Source organism: Pelmatolapia mariae, linkage group LG9 (assembly GCF_036321145.2).
Source record: "Pelmatolapia mariae isolate MD_Pm_ZW linkage group LG9, Pm_UMD_F_2, whole genome shotgun sequence".
NCBI classification, from domain to species: Eukaryota; Metazoa; Chordata; class Actinopteri; order Cichliformes; family Cichlidae; genus Pelmatolapia; species Pelmatolapia mariae.
In genome coordinates, this window is record NC_086235.1 from 21267715 (window position 1) to 21291186 (window position 23472).

At 39.5% G+C, this 23472-nt stretch overlaps 1 protein-coding gene across 1 annotated transcript in view; it reads right to left on the bottom strand.

The window, feature by feature from the left end:
- Window positions 1-23430, bottom strand: part of stau2 (staufen double-stranded RNA binding protein 2) — a 103472-nt gene extending 80042 nt beyond the window's left edge. The window contains exons 1-6 of the mRNA XM_063483882.1: window positions 23353-23430; window positions 21517-21724; window positions 19950-20080; window positions 19531-19690; window positions 16104-16239; window positions 716-875 (exon numbers count right to left, since the gene is read on the bottom strand). Of these exons, the coding sequence (XP_063339952.1) occupies window positions 716-875; window positions 16104-16239; window positions 19531-19690; window positions 19950-20080; window positions 21517-21715 (786 nt within the window). The 5' untranslated portion in view covers window positions 21716-21724; window positions 23353-23430. The remainder of the gene's footprint in view (window positions 1-715; window positions 876-16103; window positions 16240-19530; window positions 19691-19949; window positions 20081-21516; window positions 21725-23352) is intronic.
- Between the last annotated feature and the right edge of the window lie 42 nt (window positions 23431-23472).

Below are 23472 nucleotides of genomic sequence, written 5' to 3' on the forward strand. Positions count from 1 at the left end.
CAACCAGTTTTCCCTAGTTTAGCATTATGCAAGATTATTACTCAGTTAAAATTTTTGAAATTATTGCAGTTTCTTATAAATAGCTCTAAATGCAAAAATAAAACTATAAAAATGTTTAAAAATACTGGCAGCTGCTAGTGCTACCCGCCAGCCTCCCATTTGATGCACCAGTAGTATCGAATTTCAAATATTCTTGGGTAAAACACAAACCCCAAGTTGTTCTCTGATGCATTCAGAGCGTGCATCAGTGTGTGAATGTTCGAAAGCATTTACATAGGAAAAGTGTAGAAAAAAAGTGCTTGTATGAATGGGTGAATGAGGCAAGTTGTATAAAATCGCTCTGAATTCTCAGAGAAGAAGAGCCCTATATGAGAACCAGTCCATTTACCAATCCTAGGTAAATGGACTCTTCTTGAGTTATCACATTTAGAAGATTTTCTGAAAACACGACCTCTGACCTATGACCTTGAGGTCGAGGTCACTGAGAGTGGAACTTGTCTGAGACTTTCAGTAGATGCATCTATGGTATGAATTAAAAATCTTCCATCAACTTGTTCTCAAGTTATCGCATTCACAAGTTTGGTTGTCCAAAATTGTCCATAAGTCAATAAGGCTCAGTCAGAAGTCAGTAGAACTTAGTAAGTGCAGGTTAAACATTGGGAAATATGCAATGTTATTGTAACCTTTCTGTTTTTATGTGTTTCCGCGTGTTTACCTGTGGTGGCCGCTCAGGGATGGGTTCATTGCGGAGGGCTTGCAGGGCCTTCATGGCAGCGTTGTGTCTGGCTGCTTGGCGAGTGCGTCCCTCACCAATAAACTCATGACTCCCTACAGACAGCTGCACATAGAAGATCTTAGGAACAGGATAATGGTACCTGGAATTGAAAAACAAAACAAAAAAAACCCCCACAAAAAAACATTAGCAAGAAGAGAAGATGTATCACGAAACTAGTAGCGCAAAATATGGCAGATCAGGAGTGCACATTAAAGGACATTAGACGTCTTACCCTTAAGCGAAGGTTTACATCCGCTTTAAAAACAGATGCTAGGGAAGGAACTGGCTCTAACATAATGAGCCAAGTTATCAATTCTCACCGTTTACACCATTTCCAAATTAAAGGCCCACCACTTCATCAGGGTCAATTACTACACAATAGCCTGTTGGCCAACCACTTGAAAAATGCAGTGCTATTGAATCTCAGCTCAGGCATGCAAAACAAAGCGCAGGGACATATATCCTCTCCTCTTTCTTCTTGCCCCAAACATAGATTATTCTCTCTTTCTTTGGGTCCTGACAGAGTGGGACTGAGCTGTCACTGAGCAGATTTAGAGGTCTGCGTGTGTGATACCCCCCTCCCGGGTCAGTAGGAGAAGGGCTGAGAACGTCTGCTGGACTGAGGACAAGGAAAGAGAAATAGTGGGAAAACTAATAAGAGAAGAGAGACGGGGTTTTTTTTAATATCCGCCGCACTGTTCGCTTTCTTCTCTGCCAATATACACTTATACTTATGAGGACATACAGACACCATATGTGGTCGACACAAATGGATAGCAGCAGTTAAGATTTATGGAAATGGGTCTTGACTCGAGTCTGGTTCCCAAACTGTATTTAATTTTTTCGTAAACTTTTATATCTATACTAAGTAAATATAGTGACATCTTTGTCTTGTACAACAACTAGTTGTAGAAAACTGAAACTGCCTTTAGAGATATACAGCTTTCCTTTTTTCTGTGTTCACATTTCTATAGAGCAACATCCCACTTGGTGTCGTAGTCCAAATAACTGATTGGGTGCGTGTGGGAATTTGGGGAAACCCAAGAAGCTTGATGATGCTGGACAGGAAAATCAGCATGCAATGGAAACTTTTGCAGTTTCTGTCTCAACAAACTGCACACATGCACGTTATTAAATGAAAAGGTATCAAGGAAAGCAAACCCTAACCCAAGAGCCACTTTTTGTATGTATGAAAAGCTACAAATACCCTGTTGTGTGTACTCTAATTTAATAACTAAGACCTTATGTTATCATTAATTTATTATCTAGTGTAGTACAGTACAACAACACAAAGAGTTGCCATGCTAGCAGCTTCTAACAGTGGAGCACTAAGCTAATGATAACATCACAATGCTAACAACATACTGAAATTTACCATATACACAATATGAGTTGGGGTTCACAATATGGGGATCATGACCTCAGTTCCTTTTGGGGATTAAATATTTTTCAGGGATTTATCCTAATCTCAAAAATTACGGTGGCTCCACCGTGTCATCATTAAAAATTCACCTTACTTGCAAAAGTTCCCCAGTTTAAGACAGGGAGGAGACACATTTTTAAAAAAGTTACTGTGCTAGTGCCAGTAGCTAGAATAAATGGGTGGGTTTGGTGAGGAAGAGCAACTAGCATCAAAACCTGTGCCAAATTAAATATTAGGATCCATCCATGTTGGTGATCTCTTGGGGAAACATGGGAGTAACCGTAAGTACCTTATTAGTCAAAAACAATTCACTGTGGACAGTTGTGGCCAAGTGTTTGACGTAGTGACAAACATGCTCTTACTTTTAAATTCAGGCTTCATCGACTCCTGCCTTGTTCGAAGATGTTATTACTTTGGAAATTCCAATTTTACCATAACTGACGGAAACTGCATCAAGTGCCTATGTAATTAAGAGCCAACAATAAAATCTAACTTGAAGACTTCATTAAGAATAACACTGATAATTGTTTTACAGTATTCAATAAAAACATTCATTCATTACTTACAGCATCACAAAGGTCTCCTAGAAGAAATTTGAGCCATTTGGCAACCATCTTGGTAAAATTTCCAAGAGATTAGTTCAAGTTAACAAGAAATGAGTGGGAGAGGCATAACTTTGACTTCAACACCAATGAAACTCGATAAAATGTATAAATATTTGGCTGATTGTGCCACAGATTAGGGTTTAAAAAAACATTTTATGCCCTCACAAGTTAGACTTCTGTTACAGGTTCCTGGAGTTTGTTGACATTACAGCTTTGCTTATCGCTCAATCCAAAGCATCTGAACAAATGCCACAATCATGAACCTCTATGTGTAACAACATGACTCACTTGGCATTACAGCTTTTCCCCATGAATTTCTTTTCAAATTTATTGAAGATAACATATCTGTTACAGTTACACATTGCTTCTTTTTTAACATCTCCTCCCTTTTTCCATTTTTTGTCTTGAATTTTCTTAATGTCTTGCTCAGCAGGCCTAAGAATGAGTCAGCATATTACTCCCAGAATTCCAGCAGGTCTTTCTCCAGCCCACAGGCCTCTCATTCGTCTGCTCTCAACTCCTGGCCACAGGGGCCTTCCCTGGGCGGGGGCCTGCCTGGCCCTCACACGTCAAGTGTGGCCCCAGGGTCTCAGAGGACATGCCAAGTGCAACATGGGCTCCAGCCAAAAGCGCAGAGCTGAGACGGGAGCAGCTGGGGCTGAAGCACTGAATACAGGTGCAGAGAAGAACAGAGAGAGGGGTAAGAAAGAGAGAGAGGAGTGAGACTGAAGGAGAGAAGAAGAAAGGGAAAGAAAAGAAAGGGAGAAGAGAGAGAGGGGGACGTGGAGGGATGCCTGTGGGAGACTCGACTCCACAACGTGGGAAAGTAGTGGCTTACACACAAGCAAGAAAGCCAAGAACACAGGCGAGCACATATACACTCCGAAAAAATTACACACACACGGCAGGAAAATCACATTAGTGCTCGAAAGAGAAACACCTCAGCTAAACCAGCACGGTCTGTGTTATCAATCATTATTTTTGTTGTTATTACTGCTACAGAGAGCAAATTGAACCAGAACACCTGAGGGAAAGTGTGGAAAATTCTCAAAAGGAAGAGAAAAACTATTAAAAAAACAAAAATTGTGTCGGCTGATGACGCAGATGAGTGCATGTGCGTATCTAGTTATGACTCAAGGGAAAAAAAACCCTAATGCTGCAGCTCAATCAAATGATAACTCATCAATGTTCAGCAGTGAGTAATGAATTTGACTTTGAAGGCACAACCTTCCCTGCGGCTCTCTTTGATGTTGGCCATGTGATATTACTTTTTCATCTTAATCATTCAAAGACTTATGTCTGAACATACAAAGAGACAGATACATTCAAAGGTTCTAGTTTTTTTTCTTCCAAGGCCACACACAGGCCTACTGGGAAATTGGACATTTGGCGTATTAATTATTACTAAAAATGACAGTGTGACATTTGAGCTGGAAACCATTTTCAGTTGCATGAAAAGTATTTCCTTTCTAAATCGTCATATATGTTCCTAAATGAGCTGATTTCTCAGCCTCTACCTTGACATTTTTATTATTTCTCAGTATATTTATATTCACAGTAACAGACTTGTTTTCATTGCCTGTAAGTCATATTTCTTACACTAACGATATCAATGTTCACGCACTCACACAGAGGTAAATACCACTGTCAGAGAGCCTTTACCACAGGAAATTTAATGAAAATGTATCATACTTAAAGCTAGTTTTCCTTGCCTTCATTTTTCAAGTTAGGCATCATTAAATATAAGAGACCCATCACCCAAATAATGAAACCAATTCTGCACAGTCAGTAAAAATAAATAAATAAATAAATAAAAATCAATATTATCAATATTGTAATTCAAGATGGCTCAAGGACTTATAGAGATGGCAGAAAGAGAAAAAACAAAAAGGTAAACATTACCTCAGAAACACTCCACTATCATGATGTCATTCATCTGTTCTTCAGTTATTTGAAAATATAGCGCAACAATATCATTTGTTATATAAAAGTGCACGTTGCATATAAATGAACTCATTTAGAGTGGAAAGACGAATTTGTTGGTTTTTTTGCAGATCTGATTCTGTGTTGAGCTGTTGCTCTGAAAACATTTTTACAGTTGGGCATAGATCTATGCTGCTGGGTTCATTTGATTATGCATCTTAATTATAACACACGTTCTTTAAAATATGCTTTAAAAAAAGCTTCCTTTGGCTGGTCTCTTATTTCTAAGGGGTCGCAACAGTAGATGGATCTATATTATTGATTTGGCATAAATATTTAGGCCGGTCTTGAAGCAGGGAGGAGACACACATCCTTTGTGTGTTAACTGAATGTGTTAACCACTACACACTATGGTTAAAAAAAACATGTATTGTATGGGATAAAGTATTTTTAGCCAGTATCAGTATGGTGTCATAGGTCATATTTCACATTAGAATATTTTTTCTCTAACAAAAGTCTTTTACTACAAAAGCTCTAAATCAGCTGTTCGCCGATGGCTAAGACTGTACTAAACTAGATGATCCGTACTCTCTTCAAACATGTTTGACTAACAAAGCCTAAATTGGTGTGCCCCATGCCCCCAGCCCTCTTAAAGGAAGTACACCTCATAACTTTCACTGGAAACAGTGCAGAACAAAACATTAATATAAGATTAATACAAGATGGTGGAAGTGGTGATTAATGGTGAGGGAAATATTTATGTGGCAAATTATGAGCCCCTTAATACCAATCATCATGGTTTTGAGTTTAAATAGAAGTTGCATCACCTTCTCACTTCTTTACCATCTTGAAATTACTACTTTTAATATTAAATTGCACTACAGCTTGAAAGGAAAACTGTTTTCCTCACACCGGTGTCATAAATTTCACAAGGCAATGAGTTTAGTCCAGAATCTGAATCCAAAAGAAGCCCTTTGGGACATGGCAGACAAAAAAGATTTACAGCATGAAAATGCAGCTGACGACTCTGAAGAAAGGAAGTGATGCTGTCAAGTCAGTATTCACCAGAAAGTCAAAAGAATATTTACAACAACTTGTGGAATCACTGACATGATGAGTTAAAGCTATTATGAGAGCAAAGATGGGCTTTACAGATTTGAAAGAAATCTATTACGCTCATTTCCAGAATAATTTGGCGACCATAATGGGCCTGCTCTACTCTCACTGACATCACTGGGAGCAAAGGTTCGAAAAAACTTCCTGAAACTCAACATTAGAGCATTTTTAAGATCAAGGATTACTTGCACGTTCATTGATGTTGTTATTTTTATAACTTGAGCATTAATGATTATAAGGGTCAATGACAGAAAATAAGGAAAATCAAAAAAGCTCTGTTTTAACAAAGGAAAAATACTGAGACCCATTCCATTTAGCCCATCTACCAAAAGCTTTAAAGTAAGTAAAGCATCATTTATGTGTTCCTCTTATACATGGGATGAAAAGGTAGCAATTCTGCTACAACAAAATGCTGCAATGGGAAAAAAGTGGGCTAATCAGACACAGATAAATGACAGAGCATGAATGAGGGAGGGTACTGGCCTACTTGTCTTCCAGGGTCACTGAGCTTTAATACCAAGATCTGCTAACCACACATACAAACATGAATAGCGGTATGTATGGAACCACATTTACACACACACTAAGCTTTTGAAGGGGGATGGGAATGCACTGGAAGCAAAAGGGTGACAGAGATCTGGGGAAAAAAAAATACAAAAACTTGGACAGACTCATTCTTCCACCAGCTGCATTTTCTTCCAAACTCCTGCCAGACCTTTACTTGTTTTCTCTCCCTCCCAACTTCCATACTTCATTCCCTGTGTCCATCATTGATTGCTCTCCTTCCCTTCAGCCTCACGCGATTGCACATGCAAAATACAAAGCGGTGTGAGAAAATAGCCCATGTTGTCAAGTAAACACAGTTTTCAAAACATCTAGTGTCATGGTGTTAGGCTGTGTATTAAGATTTCTTTGGACCCTGTCTGAGGTTACAAACCACTAATCCACATGGGAGAAGCTGATCCAGTGTGATGTTCGAGGAGTGGTTCCAAATGAAAGTATTTTTTTGGCTCTAATTGCTCATTAAGCATGATTTCTGGAGCCCCCGTACATGAAACTCAAAAACAAAGATTATGGGTGCTTAACTCAAATATGTCCATGGCCAATGTCTTTTCTTCTTTTGTTAATAACTTGTATGAAACATTACAGACGTTTTTATTATATATTCAAGTACTTGAGGGGGGATCTGCAATGCATCTAAAACCGCTGGGTAATTCAGGATTATTTTTTCTCCCATATATACTGTTATACAGATGGATGCGATGGATGGATGTTGATCAATGGATCAACATATAGAAGCTAAAGTTTCTACAAGTTTTGATACTTTTGGCTCTGTCTGATGTCACTAAGAGCGGCTATTATTAATATGGTTATATCAGGCACACAACTGAGGCTCTGACCACAGAAGACGGGCAACAGTAACTCAAAAAACCCTTTGTTACAACCAAAGTATGCAAAAGAGCATCTCAAAATACACAACAGGTTGAAGCTTGATGTAGATGGGCTACAGCAGCAGAAGACCACAGCAGGACAGGACAAAGACTGGAAAAACGATGCCTGGTCTGACGAGTCTTGATTTCTGCCACAACATTCAGATGGTAGGGTTAGAATTTGGCGTAAACAAAATAAAAGCATGGATCCATCCTACCTTGTATTTATGGGTCAGGTTGCTGGTGGTGGTGTAGAGTGGGATATTTTCTTGGAACATTTTGGCCTCTCAATCAAATAGAACACTTCTAGGTAAAGTGGTAAAATAGCAGTGCTTGTGTGATGCTATCATATCAACACGGAGCAAAATGGGGACTGTTTCCAGTACCTTGTTGAAGCCATGAAGAATTAAGACTGTTCTGAAGGGAAAAGGAGGTCCAACATAGACCTAGCAAGGCGTACCTACTAAAATGTCCAGTATGCATAAATGCCGTCTGTTATGTTGATCATTAGACAAAGACAGTGACAGCCAAAGACCACCCAGAGCTTTGAAACTGTCAATGGAAAGCATTTGTTTATTCCCTAACACCAATTTCTAACCCATCTAAATCTATACAAATGAAAAATAAGCTTTTGAAAATGTAGCTTAAAACAATGTCTGGCTTTAGATTTTGTTTTTAATACTATACAGACAAAGGGAGATTTTTGAAAGCACAAACAGAAACAGAAAGGAATAATGGGGGGGGGGGAGAGAGAGAGAGAGAGAGAGAGAGAGAGAGAGTGTGTGTGTGTGTGTGTGTGTGTGTGTGTGTGTGTAGGATCTGTGTCAGTTTCACAAAAGTCACAATAAGTGTTACTCAGTGAGTGGTTCCATTAGGCAACTGTGACAGAGATAAACAGATTTGCTGTCAAGCCTTTAGTGTTATAGAATTTAGAATCTCGTGGCATTTTAATATAAAAACATCAAACACACAACAACGTGTCAAATCACTCAGGTGTCCAGTGAGAGAACTTTAGTAAAATAAAGTGTCAACCTAAGACTAAAGCTCTCATTTTAAAGTTCATTTAGCATCCCTTAAAAGCTAGTCTTGCCACTCTTAGCCCTTGACGGAGCCATAACGGCAGTTTTCATTATAACTGGGAGAGAAAAAGCTGTCCATGTAGAGTCACCAGTAAACTCTGATAAGAAACACTTAATAGTCTTGGTGATTTTCCACCACAATAAGGTTCAAAAAGCTTTTTTGCCCCATAGGTTGAACTTCTATTGTGCATGTAGAGTGCTTCACGACGCCAAGATGATTGGCTCAGTGCTTCTAGGTTCTGCAGATAACTGGCTTTTGGGGGGGAAGGGGTGGAATATGTCACAAGAACTGCCACATTCAGTGACATAAAATTTTCCCATAGATTTTTGTTCAAGATTCATCGACTGGTTTGTCTCTCCGTTGCATTAAATCAGAGATTTAATATAACTAAACCTTACATTCTGTAGATTTTCATTAAAGCTCACCATGGGAGCAATCTATTTCCTCCCTCATATTCCTCCAGTGTAATGCACGGCTGTGTCTTTGTACTGCAGACAGCTGGTGTCTCTTATGGACAACTCAAATCACCGACTTTAAGGACAGAAGATATTAATCTGGAATAACGAACAGGCGCTGTGCATAAACCAAAGCTTTCATGACTTATTTTAATTAAATTGTCAAAAATGACAGTGTTCATTGTTTTTACTGTTGTGGTTTTCATTTTCTACAAGAGATTAAAGCTCTCTTTGTGCATGCTCTGTAATCAGCGTGCTGTCTTGGTGCCCTCCTTGTACTCCCATCACAGCTGTGTGTAGGTCCTGCCCGCTCTATTGCTGAGCTGCAGTGGTGCATTAAGTACTGTTTCCATACATGATAGTATCGCTTATAGTAGCGAAACTGACAGGTAGCATACTCCAGCGAAAAATATTAATTTGCTAGAGTAAAACAAAAAACAAGGCTTGATTTCATTAGGTTAGTAATAAAAGCAACCACTGGAAAATAGTCTATTCTTTAATAATCTGACTGAAAACAGGCATTGCGTGAATAATTCTGACTTCTTAAGCACAGAAGACTGTGCCAGTGTGTGCAAACCAATTAAACCACTTGTGCATTTATGTGACATAGCAAGAAACAGTTCTTAGCCCCTGTGCCCTTTTAGTGCCAACTGTTAAGTCTTGGCTGACTGAGAGGAATGGCTGGCTGAGGATCAGCATAAAATCAGAGCCCTCTGTTCTCATTAAGAATATTACTTTGAGACCTGCTGTTTTATGTTCATTGTCATTAAAAGGGAAAAACTAATTGCTTTGTTTAAAAAAAAAAAAAAATCTCATGCCATTTTTCTGAAAATAAATACTACGAATTTCTTATGGCCAGATTATTACGATGTGGTTTCTGTGTCAGCCATTATGCCTGTCACAGTTTTTACTTTGTATTTTTATACCAACATCTCTAAAGCAATATGCAGCACGATTTTTGCCATTTAATCCATCTAAAAATTAATGAAGCACTCTAATTGGGTGTTCCAGCTTTAATGGGCATCAGATAGGAGACAGTATGTATGAATATTTGCATACTATACAACTAATAAAGAAATAAAAAATAGCAAATTTTGTGATTTAGCAGTAGGCTAACTAGTTAATTTATCGACAAAGGCAATGTTCTAGGCAATACTATTTATTTCTCTTTATTGCTTACTGCTCTTTGAGTCTTTCAACCAGATGAGAACAAAGCTGTTTAAACAAGCAAATATCCTGCTGATGTGTGCTTAAAAGTGTTTTTGCCCCTTTTTTTGGCTGAACTGTGGTTTGCTTATGCTGAGAAAGAAACACAGCGTCAATTACTTACTGTACAGGATGTAAAATAAAGACTGGATGATATGATTCCACTTGTAGGACCACCAAAGAAGAAATGCAGAATCATTTAAAAAACAAACTCTGTTTTGACTTTGCACGCTCTGAAGAAAATTATAATGATGCAAGATGACAGTTCCTAAAAAGGGGGAGATGCATATTTCAACCGTGTGTCTGCTGCTGGCTTTATTCAACTCAAAGTAAACCAAGGATAAATTTGTAATAGATTTGTGATATTTCTGTAATCTTCGTCACATCTTCCAGTGACGGATCCAACCGCAGCAGAATGATCTGTGATTGTGATGTGGACCTCGTTCAAAATGTGGTTAAAAAACTTTTGAATCTGTTTTCCCAGAAACAGGAACCTATCCGCCTACAATGACTGAGGTTAGAACATCTGGGTGTAGCCTTGAACTATAAACTAAACTGGAAATGTCTATCTACAAAACAGTTGAAACACTTCTTACAGGTATAACACCTTTAAGTGCAATTTACCAATCCGTATCCTGGTGGCAATGTTTAAGAAATAATCTAACAGTCTAAATGAGATCACAAACCACTACAGGAGTTTTTCTGGAGACTACACTAGGTGCACTCCAATTTAAAGACATAACAGGTGAACATAATGAAATTGCTGCTGTTAATACTCTGCAGCACCAGAAAGTAGGACAGTAATGTGTCCCTATGAGCTGATGTGCATTAACCCGTGATGAACCATGCCAACAATGGGTGCAGATGTTATGATGCGTGTTATGTGGTTCTGGTGTCTAATGCCCTAAATAAAGAGCGGTCCAAATTACTCAGCAACTAGCCAGGAACGTCAACCATTCCTCTTGACAGATGTTTACTGCAAAGTACTGATATTGCACAGCAACTAAGGAGGTAAGGCTAATCGCTTTGAGTGCACAATTTCCTGAGAAGAGATTCAAGTGTTATTTTTGCGAAAAATGCACAGACGTCGGTTCTTTGTAAAAATGCCTATTTAGTCCTCTGACTCCCCCTGACAAACATCCTAAAAGGCAGCATTATGAAAGGTGATTCCACTGATTTAGCCTACTTTGTACATCATGGCCTCAGTTCCATTTTTAAATTCAATGCATCAAGGAGGAAAAGGAGGAGAGGAGGACACACAGAGATACACAAACAAGAAAATCCACTCAGAAGAGAGGAGATGAAAGGAGAGCCCAGACTTCTTTGTCAGTGAGTCTGCTGAGCACAAATCATTCCAAGCATTTGTTTATGTTGGATCTGTATTTCACTCCTCCACCCCCAGTCTCTTCAATAAAACACTGCTTTATGAGTTTACACCCATTTGTGCAATTAAGACATGTTATCCTTTAGTCTGGCTTTCCGCCAATGTTAATTTATCTACTTATGTAATTTATGATTTAGAGACACACACGAATATGTGGAAAATTTTTAAGGAATAATGCAATAGGAGTAACTCCTCTGAAGTTTACCTTGGGGGGTTTGGATAGACAAGAAAACTGTATCTGTAATGCCTTACTGGACAAAAGAGCACACAGTGTCCCGATTAGGCCGTTTGAGACTACAAAGCCCAATTGGCCAGAGAGCTCTACAGAAAAATAAACCTGAGTGGGAGAAAGTGAGTGAAAAAAGATGACTGTGTGTGCAAAGGGAACCTTGAAGGATATCTAATACCTCCACAGTAGAGGAGATGACATGAAATGTTGAATATAAAAAAGCGCTCATGGGCAGATTTGCCTTTTCAATGGGACAGGTTGCCCCAATTAGAAATGTAGATGACAAAGTACACCTGTGTGTCTGTGTGCGCCCTTTGTGTCTGCTGTCATTGCTGTTTGATGTTATACCGTGTTCCTGAAGGCATGGGAAGGGTACTCAAATATCCTTCCATTGCAACTGTCTCTTCTTATAGTTCTTACATGAAAGTGATTTTACACTGACATTTCCATACAGCTACAGACCAAGTCTGGAGCACAATTGTAATGCGATTAACCCTTTACATGATGTGACATTCAACAATTGAGGAATATGCAGCATTTATTGAGGCCTGTATATAGACCAAAAAAATATAAAATTATACCTGATATATTTGTAAACCCTGAATGTAATTTGTTCACAGGACCTAAATTTGGACACAATCTTTCTTCTGTGTTAATTACATACCTTTAGCATCATACAGCAGCAGGATCCATATGAGCACCTCCAAAGCTAAAGTGTTGCATACATTTTAAATATGTTCAAGTACTTATAATAAATTGTGGACATAGAGGTACAACTGATCAAGAACAGTGAGAACAACAGCATTCTTACTGTTCTTACAGCATAAAGAACAAGAACAGTAAATAACACTCTAAGATGTACTCTTTTTACCCAAAAGAGGTTAGTGTCATACAAAGCATCACAGTATACACATTATAAACCATCTTTTTATAGCAACTATCCTGAGGATGAGTCCTGAGTTTTTAATTCACTGTGAGGAAAAGTCTTTTTTGTTTTATGCTCCCACGCAGATCATCTTAGCAGTGGCATCATTGTGTACAGGGAGGCGTTTCAAAAACAACATGCAGACGTAACCTCTCTAATCATCAAAGTGACTAACAAAACACAGCAGCAAGCAGCCTATTAAAAATGAAAATGGATTTTATTATACCATAAAAATTATTTGGATGATTTATGAATTTAAAGAATTTTCACTGGATTGTTTTTTTTTTCTTTTTTTGTTTTGCCCTTATAAATAGTTCATTAGTTAAGTTGGGGTATTTGAGCTATAAGTGAACTCTCTGCGGGACTATTCAAAGGGGGACACTGGTACAAATAACCCAGTGGCATTAATAGTGAATATAAATATTCTGCCCTCATATTCTGATTTCATGTAATTTTATGTATTGTATAACACTATTTCAAATTATTTTTATCATAAGTCCACCAATATATTCAAAGCAGACCTTTATGTGTAAAAGCATTCCCTGTACTTATTGCTGATGTGCACCCATGTACTCAACCCTGAAACCAAACACACGAGACATCCCATTTAACCCTCAGTGTAGGCTCAGTATTATTCAAGCTCCCTTTTATCTGCTAAATGCTCTATGTTCAATGCTCACTAACTGTAAAATGGATAAAATGTAGTGGATTTATCAAAGTTATTCCACTGAAAACAAGTGCCTGCTGTGACTGGAACCAAGGTCAGTAGGTGCAATGACATCGAACCACAACACCCATCCAATGAGCTAGAGGCCACTAAAACGTATCTGTGGGTTTCTCATTACGAGTAGAGATTTAATAAGCAGTAATGTTTCTCACAGTTAATCTAAAAATGCTTTACAAACTAAAGCAAATTGGGTCTTTACTTATTCTCCTACAGCAATACAATTGCAGACTGGCCAATATAATATAAAACAGGCACTGAATTTTCAGCAGTAAAGGTGAGTCACTCTTCCTCTCAATTTCCTACAGAGAAAGCAGTAATGGCCAGCGTAGTATCTGAACATCATCACAGGAGGAAATGTCACAGTGCAAAGCACCCCCAGTCATTCAGCCCACTGTTCTTCCAACAGACATGATGTTGGTGTCATAACCAAATGAGGACTGGGAGGAGGTAGGCGGCTTCAGGCTGCTAAGCTTTGCTCTAACAGGGAAAGTCCTATCCAAATTCCAACTCTGACAGAATGCAGGATGCAGGCGCCCCGCCCCCCTGAGATCAGAGCAGCAGGAGGAAAGCTGGGAGCGTCGTGGATAAACTGGAGGAGCGCAGTATGACTCATTGGAATCAGGTGTTCCAATGATAACACAGGGGTTGTCCGTGAAAACGGTTGATGTAACCAGATTTCATGATAACACAAATATTTTTCCGATTCTGTGATCATTTTTTTTTTCATAATCACTCAGGCTAAATTTCCAAACATGTTTCATAGCAGCTCAGTAACTGACTGAGTGAGCTGATCACTGTTGTTCAATGGTGTGGTCACGTCTGGATGATAGCAGAGATGAATCACTGATTTAAAGATGGACTTGGATGGGAAAGAATTATGCATAAGTCCTTCGCCATAAATACGATTCATTAAGACTCTGATAAATGTACATTTCATATTATCGCTGTATTTTCTCATCAGGGCACTTTCTGAATGAATCAATACTGGTCTGGGCGGTGATTAGCGCGCTGATAGATCATAGCCAGACTGCCCTTTTAATGGTCAGATTTTCCATCAACATGACTTTGGATCACTCTTATTCATCATAATAGGTAAGGGCATGGGCATGAGGAAACCTTCGTTTCCCTGCACCATCATTAAGGTGACCGATTGTGGATATGGCCTGTCACTCTGCCACATAGTTAGTCATCTAAGTAAGAGAATTCATATTCAGAAGGTCTTACTATCATTAATCGGGGCTTGACTACACTGAAAGAAAGAGACCTCATGGAAACATAATGACCTTGGAATAATAAATGTCTTTCTTATGTCACTTCTGTTTGAGACACACACGTCCTCCAACCCCCTTTCTGTTTCCTTTACACAGTGCCGTAAGAAAACAAAACAGGCCATGAGGAATAGATACTGCCTGTCTCCTCACTGTGACATATGACATTGACAGACAGATGCTGGAAAACAGATTTTCTCCTCTACCTCATTTATCTTTCACCCTTGTTTGCTCCTGCATGGATCAAATAGTAGAAGATGTGAGCCAGATGCCAGACTGTCTGCTGACTACACTCGGTTACCCAACACTGCAACTGATTGACTGACACCTTTTAAAAAATAAACTGCGCTCAGCAAAACTGATGGCAGAATGCTGCACCTAATAACATTAATGAACAAAAATATAGATGGAAAAAAATCTCTTCTTCATGACATTTCACTTTGCTTAGTGCTTTAATATCGAAGATGTTAATTTAAAATCCTTATGATTACAACACTGAACCCATACACACAGAAAAGCTTTCATAAATTCACCACATTCCTAACTTGCAGGTTACAAAATGGGATCTAAGGCCTTCACTAGGCACCTAGAAAGAAGTGTTATGGGACTTTACATGAGGAAACACTGCCACCTTGAGGGGATTATAATGTGTCCTGAAAATAACACCAAGTATGTCAAACAATCCTAGATGAATACTAACTTTATTAGGAACCATGCACTCTTTGGAGCCGCATAACTCAACTTCTGTTAAGTTGTAATCACAACATATGTCAGTATTTAAAATAATATAGCATTTAGGAGACTAATTAATATAACTAAATGTAATATTTATCCTAAGCTGACAGTTTAGTAAAATTGTGAAGATACCCTTGTGGGATAAAACTAAAACCCAAACAAACTATTTGTGCACTGTCCAAAACAGAAAACAGATTTCCCATTGTTTTCCTAACTGGGAGTAACAGGGTATACCTGGATTAGCTCAGCAAATTCACAGACCTACATAGCATTTCTCTCCTGGGGGAGAGGAGATCAATAATTGCACCTCTGTGGCACTTTTACAGAGTTTAGGAAATGGTCGGGTGGCTCCAGCACAGAAAAAACAACGAAAGAAAGTTGACAGAGACAGAGTGCACAGGGAACCCATGAGGGCACCACGTTCATCAGTTTAGAAAACATATGGAGCGGAGAGCCATGCCTGACACACATTTAAGCCAGTTGGGATCAAAGAAACATCATCTAAAATTTATCAAGACCATGTCCACACCAAGTCAGATGAATGTCAAAGACCCTCTCTTCCTCTGTATATTACCGCAGATTATCGACACCCACAACAAAGAGAAATGTTACTCTTGGTGGTTGGATAAAGCAAAAGCTGTTGCATTAGAATCAGCATGTGCTGTTGTTACACACAATGCAGCAGTGATGGTAAAACAAAGAAAACCTAAATCTAACTTTGGTTAGGGTTCCAGCTGGAACCCCAACCAAATCAGCGAGTAGCTTTGAAACTAAAATGAATAACAGCTGAGCCAATAGAATCATTCATTTTTGGGAGCTCACCTTTGGTTAAACATCCCTCTGAAGTTGTAATTGGCTCTGTAGTTGGGCATCGGCTTGGGATCCAAAGGCCTGTAGATAGCCGGCTCCCCTCTCTTCATGGCCAGACCATTCAGCTCGACTGTGGGTGTTATACTGCCTGTGTGAGTGAGAGTGCAGATGCAAGCACGGAAAAGATTAAAACCAAGACAGGGAGGTTTTTAAAAACACTGATGTGAACTTGTTTTTCTGGCAGCAGCAAACAAAATGGCTTAAAATGGTCTAAGCCAGGGGTCCCCAATCCCAGTCCACGAGGGCCGGTGTCCCTGCAGGTTTTAGATCTCACCCTGGGTCAACACACCTGAATCACATGATTAGTTCATTACCAGGCCTCTGGAGAACTTCAAGACATGGTGGGCGTTTATCAATATGCGTACTTGTGCGTACTTGCGTTCTCGTGTACTCGTGATACGTCATCAGTCGGAGACCAAGTACTGTTCCAATTCGAAGTACGCATCACGCCGAGAACGCGAAAAAGTCCCGGATGTGTTCTCGATCCGCCCGTTTTATCGAGCATGCATCGGTGTAGACTTGGGACAGCTAAATATCCCAGAATGCATTTCGTCCAAAACTCAACAGCAGACTCCCGGCACATCGTTTCCATGGTTTATTTCAGTGTTTTATTTGTTCCTGATTAAACTGGTTTGGCTGTGATTAAAGTTAAGCTTCATAACATGTTACTTACAGTTAAATTAAGAGGGGACGGCAGTAAAAACTCCGGACCTGTGACATCATCACGTACGCTGGTGTTCCGACTGTACAAATCACGAGTCCGTGCTCGCGTACTTGAGAATTGAGAAACGGCCCACGAGTCCGTGCTCGCGTTCTCGGCGGGTACGTACTCCCGTGCGTTCTCGGCGGGTACGTACTCACCGAGAACGTGAGTACGTACTCGCGTACTTGGGCATTGGTAAACGGCCGTTGAGAAGGTAATTTATCCATTTAAATCAGCTGTGATGGATCAAGGACACATCTAAAACCTGCAGGGACACCGGCCCTCGTGGACTGGGATTGGGGACCCCTGGTCTAAGCAGTCTAAAAAGATGGAAACAAAATATTTTCTAGAGAAGACACACAGGCAGAAAGCTGCACTGTGCAGCCTAACATTTGCCACGTAAAACTGCATTCTAAGTAAAAATTACCCCCAGGATGCATGCACCACTAATACCACCACTTCTCAGTGATGTTGCATAACTTATCACAGGATTTTTTTGGACTTTCTTAATCCCATTAAAAGCCTGGCTTTGAGGCCTTTTACCACTACAAAGTCGCAGAGGGCAAGGGAAGTAAGTCCAGACTAGTGGTATTAATTTGGCTAGTGATAAACTTTAAGACTGTTCCTAGGTTTTACTGAGACACTTTATACTGGTTTTTTGTTGTTTCCGTGAACATCAATTATCTGAATATTCCCAGTTGCTTGGCAGCAATGCTGGGAAGAAAAGTCACTCAGATGAAAAACCAAAATGCCCCCTAAGTACATAAATGCATTGCACTTTAAATTCATGATTGTACAGATAGGTATAAATTTAAAAAAGGTCAAAGCTCAAATCACAACTTCCTCTGTAAAGGGACTTTTTAGCTCTATCCAGTGTGCTAACATCCAATCCATACTTTTATTTTAACACCAGACTTTAAAAGGAATGAACATTAGTCAGTTTCAATTAAAAAAATCAAAACATTGTTTCCAATTTTAGGAGGATGAGACAAGGTGAGCTACTGCTACTAGAAGTGTAAATGCACGGGCTTTAATGCTAACTATAAATTCCTGCAGATGTGTGCACACAGAAAAGAACAGCACAAACTTGGTTTTAACCATCTGCAAGAAAATTAAACTGCTTCTGGTAAACAGGTTAAAAAAACTGAAAAATGTTCACAGTGCTGTCGTAATTTTAGATCTCGTACACAGCAAACTGCCATAAAAAGAAAAGCACAGGATTGATTCATGTCTGCAAATATCTAGGATAAACTGCTGGAGTCTAATATTATGTCAGATGAACTGCAAAATTTATGTTTGCACAGACAGATGACTGTAGATTTTGTCTTTCATCTCCTACGTGGAAACTAGGGAGTGATTTTACCATGACCAGTAAAAATAGATGGAACAATTACAACAAGATGCTTCATATGGTGACCAGACTTTAAAAACTGTGAGCCTATTCTTGACAATGGCTCTGTTCCACTGATGTATTTTAACAGTTTGACAGTAAAGTGGAGTGTGTAATACCAAGACCTGACCCTGCAGCAGCTTTATCAAGTTCATCCATTGTTTATTTGCCATTTATTCCATTGGATACTCTTGTCCACAGGATGTGGACCCTAAGCTTAACCCTTTTTATCCATGTATCACTAGCATCACAAGTCAGTAACTCACTACAGCCTTTTAAACTGCCAGTAAATCCAATGAAGAAAAGATGAAAAAAATGTGTCCTTTTATCTGATCTTCACTCTGTTACACTCTTAACTTTTTGATTATTGGCGAGTATTTGCTATTCCAGGAAGCATGGTAGTGACTATGCCTGCGTGGGTTGTCTCTGGGTACCCTGGCTTCCTCCCATAGTCCTAAGACATGCTTGTTTGGTTAACCGGTGATTCTAAATTTGTTACAAGTGTGTGTGTGTCTATCTCTGTCTTTCACCTTTCAACAGCTCAGATACGCTCCAGCCTCTCAATAATCCTAAGGAGTAAGTAAGAAGCAAAAAAAAAAGAATGTATAGCTTTAATATTTGCTCGTCTATGATTCCAACTTCAAACAGTATCAATGAAGAGGTTAAGCTCTTAAATGTTAGACATAGTGCTAGCAACTAACTTTAAGTTAGGCCCGGATTGTGCTTAAGGATAACAGTGGACCAAAGAAACAAGTTTAGCTTGAGAAAGATTCATCCTTACAACAAGGTTAAAAAATACTGTAAAACTTTTGGAGGATGAAAACCTGCTTTGTTGCCCTCAAAGATTTGAGAAATCTTGACACTCTTAGTTAATGAACAGGGAGTAAAAGTACCTCCTTCTTGGCGGCCTCATTCTCCCTGGATCTAAAGGCAATATCTTCTTTCTGCTGCTACAGCTGAGCCACAGCCCATATATAAAGTTAACATTTAAGTTCTTCTATAAGACATACAGTGTTAATCATTAATTTAATACCTAATAATATATGAATAGAGTGCTGTCTGTTTCCTGTAAAAAAAAACACCTCCATTTTTAAGAGTTTAGCAGATTATAACCAAGCATCAACTTGTTTTGCAGCTTTTTCCAAATGGTTCAAACATTCTTCTTGAAACTATAGCAGCTATCACACGCATAGCCATAGAAACAGTAAAAGGTGCAATTCATGGTAATCCTTCCCAGCCACTTGCTTTTTTAACAGTTAAAAGAAATTCAGTTGTGGCTGCAGTACCTGGGTTACTGTTGATGTCAGCTTTAGGGGAGCGGGGTGCTGGCCTGGGAAGGACACTCTCAGCCAGTGCTTTGGCAGCTGTGGAGTGTTGCGCCTTTTTAATGCTGGTGCCCTCTGCCTCCCACACCTGCTCCCCAAGAGTCAGCTGCACGGTGAAGATCTGGAAGTGACACCCAGAGAGGAAGACATTACCCAACATTTTTATCAATATCCTTCTTACAGCACTTTTGGCAGGAGTTCGGTGCTCTCAGCACAGCCAATAACTAATTACTAATTACAAAAAGTGCAAATGCTTTATTTATTTAGCACATGTGGATGTGTGTCAAAACAAGAATTACACTGAACTACCTCCTGAGATTTATTAAATATTATTCCATATTGACATGATAACGCTACATCTGAAAAACGTTTTTTTTTACCTTAGCGTGTGCAGGGCCTCTCTCATTGAGGAGCTTGTACTGTGGTTGGATCCTGTTGAAACGGGCTAACTCATTCACCAAACACATTGGAGTTTTCTCTTTAGGGTTTGCCATGTTCTCCTGGGGCGGGCCTAAATCATATCAGAAGACGACATATTTAAAAACATGGTAACTAAAGAACTCATCTATCCATCTTCTTCCACCTATATTCATGAACAAATATCATTTTTTAATATATGAATTGGATACTTTCACTGAGTGACAAGGGATGAGATATTAGCAGCGGATACAGCCACTGGAACACTTCTAACTTGCAAATAAAATGCAAACTTGTTTTATTTTTATATGCAATTAAGGGGAAAAAAATCAGTAAACAAGCACTTAATAAATAACTAATAAATGAATCTGTTTACAGGACAATATTGTAAGATGTTTTTTCCTTCGTGTTGTGGTCAGTCCGTGAGCTACAGGCTTATAGTGCAGCGATCGTGGCTCAAGAGTTGGCAGTTTGTCTTGTAATCGGAAGGTTGCCAGTTCGAGCCCCGGCTCGGACAGTCTCGGTCGTTGTGTCCTTGGGCAAGACACTTCACCTACTGGTGTTGGCCAGAGGGGCCGAAGGCGCGATATGGCAGCCTCGCTTCTGTCAGTCTGCCCCAAGGCAGCTGTGGCTACAACTGTAGCTTGCCTCCACCAGTGTGTGAATGTGAGAGTGAATGAATAGTGGAATTGTAAAGCGCTTTGAGGGTCTCGAAAAGCGCTATATAAATGCAATCCATTATTATTATAGCTAACATATGACAGGAAGTGTTGGCAGAAATTCAGTTCCTAAATCATTATTAAAGAAGCAGTGGTACCGAAACTTTTCTGAATTTAGGTTAGGTCATGAGAAATAATGAGCAGTAAAATGAACATGAGATAGAGCCCTTTAGGCCAGTTACCTAATTGCCTAAAGTCAACTTTTTATTATAGAATAACTATGCAAACACACACATTGTATTGTACACTCGGGTACAACTATAACCTTCATCATGCACGTAGTTGTCTGTATGAATCATTGCTAAGGTCTTAAATCTATATCAGTATTATAGAGTCATAATATATTATGACTGAGGTTATGTAATTTTCACAGAATAACTCACTGAATCATCTCTTCAAACCCCCAAAATAAAAAGACTAATAAAATGTAGTCCATCATTTGTTGGAAATCGCAGAAGCTATTGATCGCTGAGCATGTACTGACCATGGAAAGCCAATAGCCAGTGTTTTTGTTTGTGTGCGTATATGTAGTTTTTTTTTAAATCACATTGCCCCCTGTTGCAAGAGTGAAACCAGGAATCAAATATTTTAGCTGTTAAACACTCTATTTTTTGAATAAGCAGAAATTTAATAACACAATTTTACAGATAAGCAGTTAAATACCAACCACTGCCATGGGTGATGGTATTTTATTTGCAAAATTGTTAACCTACTGTAACAGTTTTTAGTTTTCATAGATAAGTAGCAACTCCACACATAATGCAAAATAATAACTAATTTCCCCTAAAGACAAACTTGGGGGAAATTCTACCTGGCGGTGTGGCAGACACAGGGGCGTCCCCATATCCGACTGCAGGAGCAGGGCAGGCGGGTGTGGGGGCCGGGCCTGTGCCATTGACGGAGGGCTGCAGACCCAGGGATCCTTGACTGGCCATGGCCGTTGGAGGGACTCCAGGGGAGAGGCCAGGACCAGCCAGGGGCGCTGAGGTCTGTACTTTCACTTGAGCCATGCTCTATTCCTGAAAGCAGAACAAATTTGAAAGCTTTTGTTAGAAATACACTTACTACACTGTAATTATAACTACTGAGTAGTTTAAAAATAAAAGAAAATCAATATTGATTCACTAGCAGTACACAATACTGCATTAAGCATCTGTGAGTCTGAGCACAAATGCACATGCACAGTTTAAAGCTAAATGTCATTTGACAGATTTCTCTGGGCTAAGCCTGGAGAACAGACTTCAAACTGAACAGCCCTAGGCCTATCTCACATTCTGATCCACTGGCAGCTAATACACCCAGACAATGAACCTTTATTTGAAGGAGCTTTGCTCATGTTACGGCTGAAAAAACTCCCTGGCAAAAAGGAGGAATCCGCTGGTTGTAGCCTGAACAATGCAATCTATATTAAACCACATTTTGAGGGACACAGCCCATTATCAAACAAATAAGGGTCAACAAATATCAAACAGCAGAATGAATTGTAGTATTTACTTATCTCTTAAAATATGCATGCAATATTTAGCAGAATGCAGTTAGACACAGTACACAGGCTGTGACTGTGTAATTTATGTAACATATGCATATATGCTACTGTGTGTTTTTGTCAAAAAAAAAAATCATGATTAAGGTGACAGAAAAAGTCTGTAAGATAAAAAAAACTGCTCCAAAATGGCTCCCACTTTTGAGTCACACAAATAAGTGGCAGACAGTGATCGGAAATGAAGGAAATACTTTGAGCATCCCCACAGAGGTCAAAACAAAAGGTCAGAGCTGAGCTGAACCCCTGGAGTTTTGGAGAAATTCAGTGTCATCCCTTGGACACTGCATGAAATGCTAGCTTTGAACATGGCACATTCAGGTTTTTAAATATTGCATATCTGATTTTGCAGGTGTCACCTCTCTGTATTGTTTAGGGACCATGTTTGAACTGGTGTAAACATCAGCCAAGTTTGCACGGTCAGAAAATAGCTAATAAGGTTTAAATGCACCACAACTGATGCATCTCTTACTGTAATATGACTTTTATTCATTGCATGTTATGAAGTTATTCCTGTTTAATTCGTAGGTGCATCATGCCTGCCCGTGGGGTACTTGTGATGATAGTCCCTCTTGCTTTTCTTTTTACGCTCTCACAGCAACACGCACAAATACAGCGGCAAACAGCTGCCTGTTTGCACGGCTGTCTTTCACTGCAAGTTGAACATGGGGGTTGTGTTACGTTGGGGTTGACTGGCAGAGCTTCAGTGCTGTCTGCAACCCCTGAACATTCATTACTGTGTCCAGCTTAGCAGGAAGCTAACGTTGCCAACAAGATATACGCCGTTTCTTCCCAATGTCAGCTCCTAAAAACACGAAGACAGAATAGGCAAGCATGCATGCTGTCATGAATATGCCTTTATGGTTTCCCCAGATGAATAAATCTTATCTAGTCACCCCCAGTTGCGATACTTTAGCCGGTTAAAGCTCATCATGGCTGATCGGCCGAGCACCCTTCTTGCTAGCATCTCCAAACCGCCCCATCCTTCTCGAAATTCTGGGGATTTTTAGTCAACCCTAATGTCATATACGAGTTGGCGACAACGTGGCAAATAATCCACAGAGTATCCGACAACTATGGGAAAAATATTTCAGGACATTTTTTTACCTTTATCCAGGGCCAGACCCCAGTTACACCTCCAACATTGGCAAACACTAAAGAGAACTGGATGGAAGAGGAACCGACCACCTTATTTGTCTGGGTAAAAAAAGAAATGAATATACGTGT